The following is a 13,355-nucleotide window of genomic DNA, read 5'->3' as shown; positions in this document are numbered from 1 at the left end:
TGGTGGGCACAGATTGGCGCACGTGTGGGGGAGATGGACTCTGTACGGTGGAAAGGGAGTGGTCAATCAAGGCTTTGATCAGTCTGTATCGAGCACCCGCTCCAAGAACACGTTAAGGGCTTCCAGTGGGAGAAGAGAATAAACAGTGAGCAGGAGTAGCCTGTGTCACATGACTTCCGATGACTTGTAGAGGACAAGCCAAGTGGGAAGACACCGCTGGTGACAACTGAGGCGTTATTTCCAGTAGGATGGCTGGGGGACATTTCTCCTAGGAGATACCCAAAGTGGAAGTGCCCCCCCCCGAGGTGGTTATAGCAGCAGGTGAAAAGGCCCTGGGGTCACCATCCAGTAACCATTAGCAGGGCATTTCCTCCTTTCAGACTGTGTGCTGGCAATGGGGACATGGCTGTGAGCAGGACTAGCCTGCATCCCTGAGCTACTCACTCCAGTGTTGTTGAGGAAGCTGGGGAACCGGGCTGAGCACTCGCGCTGCCTGGCTCTGAGACCCTGAGCTCCGTGCGAATGCTGCTGCTTGCCCTTGCAGCCCTGCCTTTGTCATGGGCACATGGCAAGTCACAGACCTGCCCAAGGTCTTCATGTGTTCCCACCCTATCCCTCTGTGTTACCCTCTGCCTGCTGACCAGGACCCAAGCCCACCTGCTGCTGCCCAGTGCCAAGCCATGACTATCACCTACACAAACAAAGTAGCCAATGCCCGTCTCGGTTCCTTCTCTTGCCTGCTCCTGTGCTGGCGCGGCAGCATCTACAAGCTGCTGTACGGGGAATTCCTCATCTTCATGTTTCTCTACTATGCCATTCGTGGAATCTACCGGTAAGAGAGTGGGGGGAGGGGGGAGCATCTATCTGCAGGAGGGCTCTCCAAGCCTGCAGAGAAAATGGGAGGAGTTGGGGAGGAGAGGGTCCAATGTTCCAGCTTGTTTATAAGGCTGAGCTGAACTTCCGGCCAGGCTCTGGCCACTGGGGGTAGAGGCTGGGAAGAAAAAAAAAAGAAATATTTGCCAGATATGTGTGTCATCTTGGGCTCGATCCCCAACATGCATGCACACGTATGCATACACACATGCACACACCACAAATCAGAGCAGAGGGGATTCCTGACATGTGTGTCATCTTGGGTTTGATTCCCAACACACACACACACACACACACACGTACACACACAAACGTGCATACGTACACACACGCGCGCGCACACACACACACATGCACACACACTCCAGACCAGAAGTGACTCAGGAGCTCTTTCTCTCCAACCCAGGAAGGGACCTGGAACACAGGCCTGAGCTAGTCCTACTGAGGCACGCAGGCTGCCACAATACAGTTTAACACGCCTATTTCAAGAAAATGTTTTTATGAACAAAAGAATGACGGGCAGGTATAGTTATAAAATACCTGATAACATTTGAAGTGAAAAAGCATGGGCTGGAGAGATGCCTCTGTAATTGGAGGCACCTATAGTTGAGCCTGAGGATTTGAGCTCAATCCCTAGGACCCACAAATTACGGGAGAGCACCAATTCCCACACTGTCCTCTGAACTCCATGCATGTGTATGGTACAGGTACACACATACTTGGTCTCTCTCTCTCACACACACAAGATACATAAATAAAAAATTAAAAAGCAATCATTCTACCATGTACTGAAAAACACAAAATGCTGGGTGGTGGTGGCACTCGGGAGGCAGAGGCTGGTGGATCAATGCGAGTTCAAGGCCAGCCTGGTCTACAAGAGCTAGTCCCAGACTCCCCCCTCCCAAAAAAAAGGGGAAAAAAGAAAAGAAAAATGTAAAATATAAAATACCTCTAGTCTGGTGATACAAAGCTTTCTCATCTGTGCCCATCCCACCCTCTACGTTAGCAAAGCACAGCTGCACATTGGCGCTTTTGCTGCAGTCAGGGAACTTACCTTGTGTCACTAGAAGTACATGGTTTTCATTGGGGCTCATGCACCATTTCCTGCATCCTATGGGTTTGGACAAATGTATCTTCCATAACATGTATGTACCATTAGAGTACCATCAAGAGTCACTTCATTGCCCTTAAACCAGATGCTCAGCCTGGCCATCCCCTTCCACCTTCCTTTTTGTGTGTCTCTGTGTGTGACACCATGCTTGGGTTCAGTCCCACATGTGGTGCCAAGACTGAACCTATGGACTTACTTGTGCTAGACAAGCACTGTGCCAACTGATCTGCCAAGCCTTTTACCTTATACTTTCTAAAAACACCAGACCCTTAGTTTCCACCTGCTTTTATTTATTTTATTAAGATTTATTTATTTTTATTTTATGTGTATGAGTGCTTTATTGGTATGTATGTGCACCATGTGTGTGCATTGCTCAAGGAGGCCAGAAGAGGGCATCAGATCTCCCTGGAACTGGAGTTACAGATAATTCTAAATTGCCACATGGATGCTGGGAACTGAATCTGGTTCTTTTGCAAGAGCAACAAATGTTCTTAACCACTGAACTATCATTCCAGTTCTGTCAACCACTTTTAAACAACTGTCCCTGGGTTTGTTTAAAAGGGTCAGTAAAGGACTGGGAATATAATATATCTCAGTGCTGGAGTGGAGTATTTTCCTAACAGAAGTAAGAGCTGGGTTCCATAGACACACACACACACACACACACACACACACACACACACACACACACACCACATACACACATTCACAAAGCCCGAAGTAACCTCTTCCAAGAACCCACCTTAACCAGAAGGGAACCTGGGCCAGACCAGTTGAAAGGACAACATCCAGATAGTCCAGATAGCCCCGCTCTTCCCCCACCCACCCCGGCGGGGAGTAGGAACACATTCTTAGACACTTCTCTCAATGCCTCTTTCACTCTCAGAATGGCTCTCACGAATGACCAGCAGCTGATGTTTGAGAAGCTGGCCCTGTACTGCGACAACTACATTCAGCTCATCCCTATATCCTTTGTTCTGGGTGAGCGCCCCCTTGCGGCTGTTCGGGGTCCAGTGTTCGTCCCCCCTAGTTCCAGGCACACAATGGGCGGACTCCCACCAGAGGCGGGAAGTGGGGTAAAATGGGCCAGTGGTCTTCTCAAAATGTTGAGGCTGGGCCCACACGTATCAAGAAGACAGAGGAACCGAGGCTTTTCCCGGCGCTGGGCTCTGGCCACAGCCCGTCCCCTCGCCCCTCGTCCCTCATCCCTCCTGCCCAGGTTTCTATGTGACGTTGGTGGTGACCCGCTGGTGGAACCAGTACGAGAGCTTGCCTTGGCCCGACCGCCTCATGAGCCAGGTGTCAGCCTTCGTGGAGGGCAAGGACGAGCAAGGTCGGCTGCTGCGGCGCACCCTCATCCGGTACGTCATCCTGGGCCAAGTGCTCATCCTGCGCAGCATCAGCACCGCCGTCTACAAGCGCTTCCCCAGTCTTCAACACCTGGTGCAAGCCGGTAGGCAGTACCTGGAGTGGGCGGGTCCGCAGGCCGGAGCTGACCCGAGGCGTGACCTGAGACTTGGAGTGACAGGAGCTGACGCTGGGTGGAGCCAAAGTCCTCTGGACTTGAAGAGGTTGAGGTGGGGCAGGAATTGGGACAGAATTGGGCAGGCCAGAATCAGTGCTAGAAGTGGGGCAGGCCAGAGTAAACTAAAAAGGTAGGGATTTGAGAAAGGTCAAGAACCCTTCAGGGCTAAATGAAGGGGCTTGGGGACAGATGGAACTTGGATCTACGTCCTTTCTCTCTGCCTGTCCTGATTTCCGATTTCCAGACTGGATGGTTTAACATGGGGCCTTGGCTTTCACTTCACTTTTCCGGGGCCTGACTCTAGCTAATAGCAAAGCCCTCTACCCTCCCACCTCCTGTCCCATGTGATCCAGAACAGCACCTAACTGGGGCTCAGTCATTTTGTGTGTTGAAACAAACATATCAAAAGAGCACAGAAATCCCTAGGAGCTCAGACAGGCTGGCTGGGTTTCCTGGTGCAGACTACTTCTTTTGCAGGGTTACCTGTTGCCTTGTCCACTCTGCCCTGCAGGCTTTATGACCCCTGAGGAATATAAGCAGTTGCAGAAGTTGGGCCTACCACACAACACATACTGGGTGCCCTGGGTGTGGTTTGCCAACCTGGCAATGAAAGCCTATGTTGGAGGTCGAATCCGGGACTCTGTCCTGCTCCAGAGCCTGATAAATGTGAGCCCACAGATGGGATGCAGCGGGAAGGGTTGTGGCTTCCTTTAAAGAGAATACTGAAGGCTCTTCCCCTAGCCTGTCCTGGTGGTGTATGATATTTTTGAAGAAGAATCCACAGCCCAAAGTGGCCCCTCTCCAAATCTCCCCTCTGTCCCTTCTCTGAGTGAGCCTGTGAAGTCCTGGCTCTTTTTTGCTAGATGAAGCTACTGAGACACGGAGGTCTAGTGAACTGCCTGTGACCACACAGCCAAAGCTATCACATTAACATCATTGCATTAGATCTGGGGGAGAGCTGCGGGAGGTTCTGGGGGAGCAGGTGGTGGCCAGCACCTCCTCCCTCTCCCCCACCCTCCAGGAGATGTGCACCTTGCGTACTCAGTGTGGCCATCTGTATGCCTATGATTGGATCAGCATCCCGCTGGTGTACACACAGGTAAGGACGAGACTGGTGAGGCTTTTCCCTAGAGGCTGAGTACAGATTCCCATCCTGGGACTTAGGCCTGGACTTGGAAGATTCTTCCTAGTATTGAGGTCAAGGCATCTGTGCTCCTGCCTGGTCCAGCCCAGCAGAGGGTGTGTGAGAATCCTAGTCTTTTTTTTTTTTTTTAAATTATTTATTTACTATGTATACAGTGTTCTGCCAGCACACCAGAAGAGGGTACCAGATTTTATTACAGATGAAGGGGTACCAGATTTTATTATAGATGGTTGTGAGTCACCATGTGGTTGCTAGGAATTGAACTCAGGACCTCTGGAAGAACAGCCAGTGCTCTTAACCTCTGAGCCATCTCTCCAGCCCCCATCCTGGTCTTAAAGAGGAGCAAATTGGGTAGAGCTCACTGGGCTGTGCTTGGCACATGCATGAATCCCAGGGTTTGACCTTCGGTGTTGCATGAAACTGGACCACGGTGGCACACATCTGTGTTTTCAGCACTAGGGATCTGGTGGCTAGAGGAACAGAGCATCCTTGACTACATAGTGAGTTTTGTGCCAGCCTGGGCTACATGAGACCCTGTTTCAAAAAATAAAAGTAGGGGCTGGAGAGATGGCTCAGAGGTTAAGAGCATTGCCTGCTCTTCCAGAGGTCCTGAGTTCAATTCCCTGCAACCACATGGTGGCTCACAACCTTCTGTACTGAGATCTGGCGCCCTCCTCTGGCGTGCAGGCATACATCGAGGCAGAATGTTGTATACATAATAAATAAATAAATCTTTAAAAAAATAAAAGTAAAGAAACAACAACAACAACAACACACACACACCAGACCAAAAAAAAAAAAAAAACAAATAAAAGAAGGCAAACAGAAACCCAGTCACATGAGGAAGGCTTTCGACTCAAAGCTTGAGGGTCTCTGCTTAGCCCTTTTCCGGCACCTGAGCCCTTTCTCCTTCCAGGTGGTGACAGTGGCAGTATACAGCTTTTTCCTCGCATGCTTGGTGGGGCGGCAGTTTTTGAACCCAGTCAAGAACTACCCAGGCCATGAGATGGACCTCATTGTACCTATCTTCACAATCCTACAATTCTTATTTTACATGGGCTGGCTGAAGGTAGGCCTCACTGGATACTACCCTCCCCGTTATAGGCGTGGACTGAGGGGCTATGGCCAGCAGCCACCTGGGAGGGAGATAAAGCAGCTAAAAAAGAAGGTCATGCATATCACACATGCATGAGCGTACACACACACAAACTATTCTGTCCAACACACATATACAGAGAGAGAGAAAGAGAGAGAGAGAGTTGTAGTCTCCATATACCTTCTCCCAGTTACCTTTGTTTTCTAAAAGCTCATCTGGATTCTACTACTTTTATGCTTAAAATTATCTGAGGTGCCTCACTAGCTATCAGGATGTCCCCTGGACCCACAAAACGGTCATCACCCCTGTGGAGCTTTGCTTTAGTGTTTTAGATATTGGTATCCGGGACACTCCCCTCCTGCCCACTGTAATTCAGCACAGCCTCAGCACTTATCCCTAACACCATGAAACAACAAATCCATGCATATTAGGAAATAAATAAGTGTACAAAAGAATCAGTGCAACTCGAGGTGAGTTAGTTACTCGGGTGGGATCAAGGTGGTGATTCAGCGGAGTGACGTAGGAAGGGACAGCTGGTCTTCATGGGTAGGTCGCCTCATGAGGGTGAGAGGAGCAGAAGAGCAGAGACCAAGGACATGGAAGCCCCATGGGGAGGGCGCTAGGGCCCAATGCTGTGGCCTTGAAGACAGTTAGGCAGGAAGGGTATCACGAGGGAGTGGAAATGGCAGGACCCAAGGCTTAGGATGGGAACCAGAGTGTCAAGGTTCTCAGAGCCTCACCCCACCCCCACCCCCATCCCCAAGGTGGCAGAGCAGCTCATCAACCCTTTCGGAGAGGATGATGATGATTTTGAGACCAACTTTATCATCGACAGAAACCTTCAGGTATGGGGGAGGGGGAAGACTGTGCCATGGATCTTTCTCAAACTGGATCCCAAGAGGGGCCTCAGCAGTTTTCCGAGGAGACTCCCCAGCAAATATCCTCCCCTTCTCAAACATTAGCTCTTTTCTCAGTCAATCCTTCACTCCCAGGACTCACACCTCAACTCTAGAGGCGGCAAGTAAGCATGAGTCTCTTCCGTACCACAGCGGGGAGACTGAGGCCCCTAAGGCATCACACAAGCTCATGCTCCTGTCTGGGTTGCCCATGCTATTGGATACTCCCCCTCTGTCCTTGGCAATCAGGTATCCCTGCTGTCTGTGGATGAGATGCACCAGGATTTGCCTCCCATGGAGCGTGACATGTACTGGAATGAGTTAGAGCCTCAACCTCCCTACACAGCAGCTTCTGCCCAGTCTCGTCGGCCATCCTTCTTGGGCTCTACCTTCAACATCAGGTAGGCAATGCCAGAGACCTGGGTGAGGAAATGGAAACACTCAAGTAAGGCTTCCCTAGCAACGTGGAACAGTTGCTACTACACGATGCGTGCCAGTAAGAACTAGGCGCTCGCTCTCCTGCTCTCTCTCTCTCTCTCTCTCTCTCTCTCTCTCTCTCTCTCTCTCTCTCGCTCTCTCTCTCTCTCTCTCTCTCTCTCTCTCTCTCTCTCTCTCTCTCTCTCTCTCTCTCTCTCTCTCTCTCTCTCGACAGGGTTTCTCTGTGTAGCCCTGGCTGTCATGGAACTCACTCTGTAGACCAGGCTGGCCACAAACTCACCGAGCTCCACCTGCCTCTGCCTCCTAAGTGCAGGATTAAAGGGCGTGGGCTGCCACGGCCCAGCTTGGACTATGCTCTTTACAGACATTCATTTTTTTTCCCTCCCAATAACCTTTGTTTGTTATCTCTACTTTTCAGACAATTAAGTAAGTTTAAAAGGGGCAATAATGTTGCCCAGCCCAAAAAAAAAAAAAAAAAAAAGTTGCCCAGCCCAAAGTTACGTAAGTGAGAAAGAACACGTGTGAGCTAGCTCTCTGGCTCCAGCTCCACATTCTTTATCTTTGGTTGGTTTTCCTTGGGGTAGTCTCATACAGCCCAGGCTGCCTTCAGACTCACTATGTTGCTGGGGGGTTACAGACAGGTTCTACTACCTTGGGGGGGCTTTTGGTGGTTTGCTTTGTTGAAGACAAGTGTCTTGCTATGTAGTCCAAGCTGGCTTTGAATCTTTGACAGCCCAGGCTAGCCTTGAATTCACAATTCTCCTGCCTCAGCCTCTCCAGGCCTAGGACTATAGGTGGGAACCATCACTCTGTGGCTCTACCTTTATTATTATTATTATTATTATTATTATTATTATTATTATTATTATTTTCTTGAGACAGATCTCTGTACACAGCTTGCTGTTTAGACAGGCTGGCCTAGAACTCACAAAGATTCTCCTGCCTCTGCCTCCCAAATTCTGGAATTAAAGACTTGCTGTACCCCACCACATCCGGCTACCTCTACACTCTTAACCCTCCACAGTGCTGTGTGAGGCCCTCTGGTCCAGTCTCTCCTCCCTTGTGTAGAGGCCTAGGAAGAAATAGGACCTTTCCAAGGGCAGCCAGTGCCTGACGATGTAGTGAGATGCCGAGACCGGCTTTCTAACTCTGACCAGAAAAACTAGCCTTTGTGTGGACATGGAAGTGTGGGAAGCCTGGGGTAGAGGAGGGACAGCAAGGGAGTCCCAGCCTCCTGAATAGACTGTCCTATAGAGAAAAGGCCTCCTTCCACCCACAACGGCCACACTTTCCTCTGTACAATCCCATTTCATCTGAATTCCTCCTGGATACAGTGGGCCAAATGGGCCTTCCCGCATCCCACAGAGTTCTCTGGATGACAGAGCTGAGAAGGCGCACTGTACTGTGCTGTTCTCTCTTTGTTCTTTTATGACCCAAAGAGTCCATTGAACTGAAATCAGAATTAACTAGGATAATTTTGGAAGATGTTTTTGAACCTGTTTCATCTGAACACTAGCATTGAAGCTGGGTGGGGTCCCTGCCTTCAGGGGCTGTGCAAGCTAGTGAGCTGAGCATGCTCCAACCCATGGCCAAAGGACTGGGCAGGATGCAGAACAGAGGTTGCTTTTGATTTTCTGGGCCTGCATGTCTTAGGTCTTAGAGCCAGGGAGACTTTGGATGTGGGCAAAGGCTCTACTCTGGGTAAGAAGCTTTTTCTTACAGGTTAAAGATCCTGAAGCCTCAGGAAGTCTGCTGCCAGGAAGCCAAACACCCTTTTGGAAGATATTGCTCCCCACTGGGAAACATAAATTCTTGGTTTTGCGTGGACACTACTGGGCCTTATCTGAGCTGGCTTTACCAGGAGCATATATTCCCATTGCCTGGAGAGAGATGCTTGAACAGGGTGGCTGATAAACAGGAGCCTGTGGGATTCAGGGAATTACTCTTGGTAAAAGCAGGAAGGCCCAAGTTTGATCTCCAGAACACACGTGACAGTGACAGGCATAGTGGCACACACTTGTAATCCTAGTGAAGAGGAATATGCAGAAAGACCCCTGTAGATTGCTGGCCAGATAGACTAGCCTGACTGGTGAGTTTGAGGCTAATGGGAGACCCTGTCCCAAAGAAGGTAGATGGTGTTCCTGAGAATGCAAACGGAGATTATCCTCTGACTTTCACATACGCATACACAGGTACCACCGCCACATACACACACACACTCCCCAAATCTGTAACGCTAGGCTGGGGAAATGAATGTTGCCAGTGAACAAGAGGTAGCCTAAGGTGAACTAGGCCTTAGGAGACTCCCTGGGAAGGAGAGGAGAGCTGAGGCACTGGGAAGGCTGTGCAGCCTTGGTCCTGGCCAGAGACCTGTGCCCATCTTTCGGGTCCACCCACTTAGTTCTGTGCACACCTTTTCCTTCCAGCCTGCAGAAAGAAGACATGGAATTTCAGCCAAACGAGGAGGATGACGACGATGAGAACAATCATGGCAGTGTCATTGGCCGCTTCTTAGGGCTGCAGTCCAGTGACCACCAACCTCCCAGGAGAGACTCAAAGACCAAACTATTGTGGTCCAAGAAGGACTCCTACCTCGAGAGCCAGCATAATTCCAGGAAGAACTCTAGTGACCAGGAAGATAATGTCTGGAGACGTAAGACTCTGGACTCCTTCAGGGCTGCTCCACTGTTTGAGAGGCCAGGCTATCACAGCGCCCCACAGACACCCCTCAGCCACACTCCCATGGTCTTCCCTCCTGAGCAGTCAGCACCCTCCAAGCCTTACTTAGTCACAGGTACGGACACGAAAGACAAAAGCCTAACACCCATGACTTCTGAGGCCAAGAACACTTTGTTTTAAAGATGTATTTTATGTATGTGTGTATGTCTTTTTGAGTATATGCCACATGTGTGCTGGTAATCCTGAGGCCAGAAGAGGGTGTTCAATCTCCTGGAGCTGGAGTTATATGCAGCTGTGAGCTGCTAGGTGTGGGTGCTGGGAACCAAACTCAGGTCCTCTGGAGCAGGAAGTGCTTTTGACATTCAGGCAATTTCTCAAGACCAATGTTGAATTGCTCCTAGGTGATGAGGCTTCCCCGGAGCACCAAGAAGTCAATCACATGAAGAAGAAAACTGTGGAGTTTAACTTGAACATTCCAAAGAGTCCCACAGGATATTCTAGAGAACCCCATTTGGACCAGCGGCCAAACAACATACACACCATGCTGAAGGACCATGTAGAGCCCCATCCCACCTTGGAAAACAGGTCTGTCCACCCCAATGAGGAACTATATTGCCACTTGCTTGTGACCCAGTTTCTAAAGATCCCATTATTGCTGATGAGTCTAGGGACCTCTGTCCCCACATAGTTAACAGCCACCTTGGCAAAAACCATGTGTTGGGAGGCCTTTTGTCCACTTCAGCAGAACACTTCTGGAAAGTGAAACTGCACTAACAGAATGCTGGATGGCAGGCTATCTTGGGGAAGGGAGTAGTTGGCCAGGCTGTTTACTTTTTATAGGGATGGACGGTGACAAAAAGCCTTGAGATAGTACTAAGTCTCTAGTAGTAGGCCAAAGACCAGCCTCACTGCTCTATCAGCTAAATGACAAACACTTGTCTATGGGCCATCCCCAAGAACTCCTTCTCCCCAGGCATTGGCCAGGTCTCCTGGGGATACCTTCTCAGGGCTTCCAAAGCAGCCGAAAAGCTGTCACAAGCCTACATCATGTTATTTCTCTTTGAAATTTCTTGGACATTTGCCAAGTTAGGAATATTCCACCCCCACACTGATCACATGAGGAGTCAATTTCCCACTTCCCCATTCTTAGTTTCATCTGTGATCAGAATGTCCACCTTTTTGGTCTAACTTGCTTCTAGGACTAGACAATTGACTTTACAAATCTCCTGGGTGTGTTTAAGATAAGCTTCAACCTTAGTCCTCATAAAATCCTAAGTCGAGCACTTTCCCAACTCATGAAGGAACTTTCTCAAATCCTCCACAGGGATGAAACTGGCACCTAACGTGTTTCTTAAGAGTGCTGCTTCTTGGCCTGGTCCTCATCTTGCATGGATGCCAGCAGGACACTGATCCAGTCAGAGGCACACAGCTGTCGACACCCAAAGAATATGTTCCTGAGACAGTCTGGCAAAGGAATTCAGGACCAGGGGTGCAGTCCTGTCCACACACACCTGTGTCTTACTATCTTCCCCACACTAAGGAGTTTAATAAATACAAGTATTCTTTTAGGTGTTCGGTGTCGTCATCAGCGTCACAGGGACACAACTGCACGCTGACACACCTTCAGTCTCAAGACAACAGCTGGGTACCAAAATTCTTTATTTAAAGAAATGGTACAAATGAAAGAACTTAAGCGGATGTTTCGGTGCGACTCATAGAAAAGATAAAGGCAGACCGACATGCACGCACTGCCTCAGTGACCAGTAAAGTCACTGTGGCTCTGGGGAAGTCAGCTTAGCTGTCATTACTGTGGCCCAGGGTGTGCTTGTCAAACAGATATTCTGCCATGCCAGCTTCAGGGGCTCCCATCTTGCTCAAGTTGGTCACGTGGTCACCCAGTTCCTTGATGGATTTCACCTGCTCACTCAGGTAATGTGTCTCAATGAAGTCACACAAGTGGGGGTCATTTTTGTCAGTAGTCAGTTTGTGCAGTTCCAGCAGTGACTGATTCACACTCTTTTCCAGGTGCAGTGCACACTCCATTGCATTCAGCCCGTTCTCCCAGTCATCACGGTCTGGTTTCTGCCAAGAGCATTAGGTCAGTTCATCCGCAGACTCTACCAATCAACCTGTCGGTAACCGCCTCACCACCATGCTTTGCCTTAAGTTCCCTCTGACAACAGTTTCCCCCGGACGTCTTTGCTCACTGCTATCTGCCAACCTTGGTGTTGGTATAGGCCTAAAAAAGTCCAAGGGCAAAAAGCCCACTTTCTGCTCATCTGTAAGACACCCCTAGATCTACTAACCTTGATATCCTGCAGGAAGATTCGGCCGCCTCGTTCGTTCTGCAGCTTCATCAGTTTCTCAGCGTGTTCCCTCTCCTCATGAGATTGGTGGAGAAAGTATTTGGCAAAGTTCCTCAGAGCCACATCATCCCGGTCGAAGTAGCAAGACTGACAAAGCAAAGGGTACATGTTCCAGGCTCCCACAGCAAGGCAGCTGGCATTGCTGTAGGTGTTACGTTATTTGCTGCTCCACTCAGTAAGGAGGGGAGGACTTTGGAACTTGGCTTCTGCAAGTGTCCTATGGCTCGGTATTAGTGCAGAGAAAAAGTTTTAAGCCAGGGCCACGTCTACTTGTACGAGGGGGAGGGTGCTAGAGTACCCAGCCTGCACTGGGAGGCCATTTTTCTTCTCCTTCACCTTATGTAAAAAACAGCTAACACAGCTTACAAGCTTTCCAGCTGACTGATTTGTAAACATTAACATACCATGCCTGATGACATCTGAGGGGATTGTACTTTAGCACAAACATATCAGGAGATTTGATTCAGTTTCAGGCACTCGGTGTGTTTGGACATTCCAAAGAATGACAGCCACAAAAGCCTAGGCCTGTTTCAAATCTATTTGGAAAACACGTATTTTTGGATAATTCGCAAAATCACAAGGCAATCAAAGGGTGATTCTCACTACACTGCCCCAAACTTGTTTTTCAGGAACATATTAGTGCATGGCAAACTTCCTTGCCCAGCAACTGATGGTGGGCTTTATCCAACAACTACTACCCACCGCTTTTGTTAATAAGTCACAGCTCTCAGAGGAAAAACCCGATACAGTACGCTGGATGTCTTAAGGGACAAAGTCGGGTGACACTGATGACTGCAGAGGGGGCGATTCTTAGAGATAATGTTTCAATACAAGTGAGGCTCTGTGATAAGCAGAGCGGAGAGGCGGAGACGGCTACTTAAGAAGGGGTCAAGGTACGCTCACAAGAGATAAGCCTCTTTGCACCAAGCCCCAACGCTGCCATTCGACACCATGACCAAGCAGACCAGCCACACGCAGAGGAACTGGAGCTGGATGCCTACCGAGGCAGAGAAGCCTGCAGGCCACGTGACCGGAGAGGAGCGCGAAGAAAAAAAAAAAAGCACCTAACTGCAGGCTTGACTGGACGGGTTGACAGTCCAGCAGCCTTAAGACCTCAAAGAACGGGTGTGTGCGTATAACGAGTGTATAAAGAGTCGCTGGGGCTAATAGCTCAGACACCCCACTCCACCCTACCCCCCCCCCCCCCCCCCCCCCCCCCCCCCCCCC

At 49.7% G+C, this 13,355-nt stretch overlaps 2 protein-coding genes across 2 annotated transcripts; one reads left to right on the top strand and one right to left on the bottom strand.

Annotated features, from left to right (window-relative positions):
* The first annotated feature begins 678 nt into the window (after window positions 1–678).
* Best1 (bestrophin 1) lies at window positions 679–11,256 on the top strand. Its single transcript, XM_050137408.1, has 11 exons — window positions 679–832; window positions 2,871–2,965; window positions 3,204–3,437; window positions 4,021–4,175; window positions 4,531–4,608; window positions 5,570–5,722; window positions 6,514–6,594; window positions 6,895–7,046; window positions 9,510–9,877; window positions 10,164–10,347; window positions 11,087–11,256. Exons 1-11 carry the CDS (start codon window positions 681–683, stop codon window positions 11,103–11,105), a joined length of 1,671 nt encoding a protein of 556 aa, XP_049993365.1. The 5' UTR covers window positions 679–680; the 3' UTR covers window positions 11,106–11,256.
* Window positions 11,257–11,404: 148 nt separating this feature from the next.
* Window positions 11,405–12,723, bottom strand: Fth1 (ferritin heavy chain 1). The gene is made up of 2 exons (XM_050137684.1): window positions 12,069–12,723; window positions 11,405–11,844 (listed from the first exon to the last, which is right to left on the bottom strand). Exons 1-2 carry the CDS (start codon window positions 12,234–12,236, stop codon window positions 11,557–11,559), a joined length of 456 nt encoding a protein of 151 aa, XP_049993641.1. The 5' UTR covers window positions 12,237–12,723; the 3' UTR covers window positions 11,405–11,556.
* Between the last annotated feature and the right edge of the window lie 632 nt (window positions 12,724–13,355).

This window comes from Alexandromys fortis, unplaced genomic scaffold (genome assembly GCF_014885135.2).
Source record: "Alexandromys fortis isolate MF-2015 unplaced genomic scaffold, M_Fortis_MF-2015_v1.1 scaffold_3, whole genome shotgun sequence".
NCBI lineage: Eukaryota > Metazoa > Chordata > Mammalia > Rodentia > Cricetidae > Alexandromys > Alexandromys fortis.
Note: the sequence above shows the minus strand (reverse complement) of the source record. Positions and strands in the feature narration are given on the sequence as shown.

Excerpts from the sequence above, each read along its gene's own strand:
- Best1 (XM_050137408.1), top strand. The coding sequence starts at position 681 with ATGACTATCACCTACACAAACAAAGTAGCCAATGCCCGTCTCGGTTCC. Across the intron at positions 2,966-3,203 it reads CCCTATATCCTTTGTTCTGG|GTTTCTATGTGACGTTGGTG; the intron begins GTGAGCGCCCCC and ends CCTCCTGCCCAG. Across the intron at positions 6,595-6,894 it reads TCATCGACAGAAACCTTCAG|GTATCCCTGCTGTCTGTGGA; the intron begins GTATGGGGGAGG and ends CTTGGCAATCAG.
- Fth1 (XM_050137684.1), bottom strand. The coding sequence starts at position 12,236 with ATGTACCCTTTGCTTTGTCAGTCTTGCTACTTCGACCGGGATGATGTG. Across the intron at positions 11,845-12,068 it reads TCTTCCTGCAGGATATCAAG|AAACCAGACCGTGATGACTG; the intron begins GTTAGTAGATCT and ends TGCTCTTGGCAG.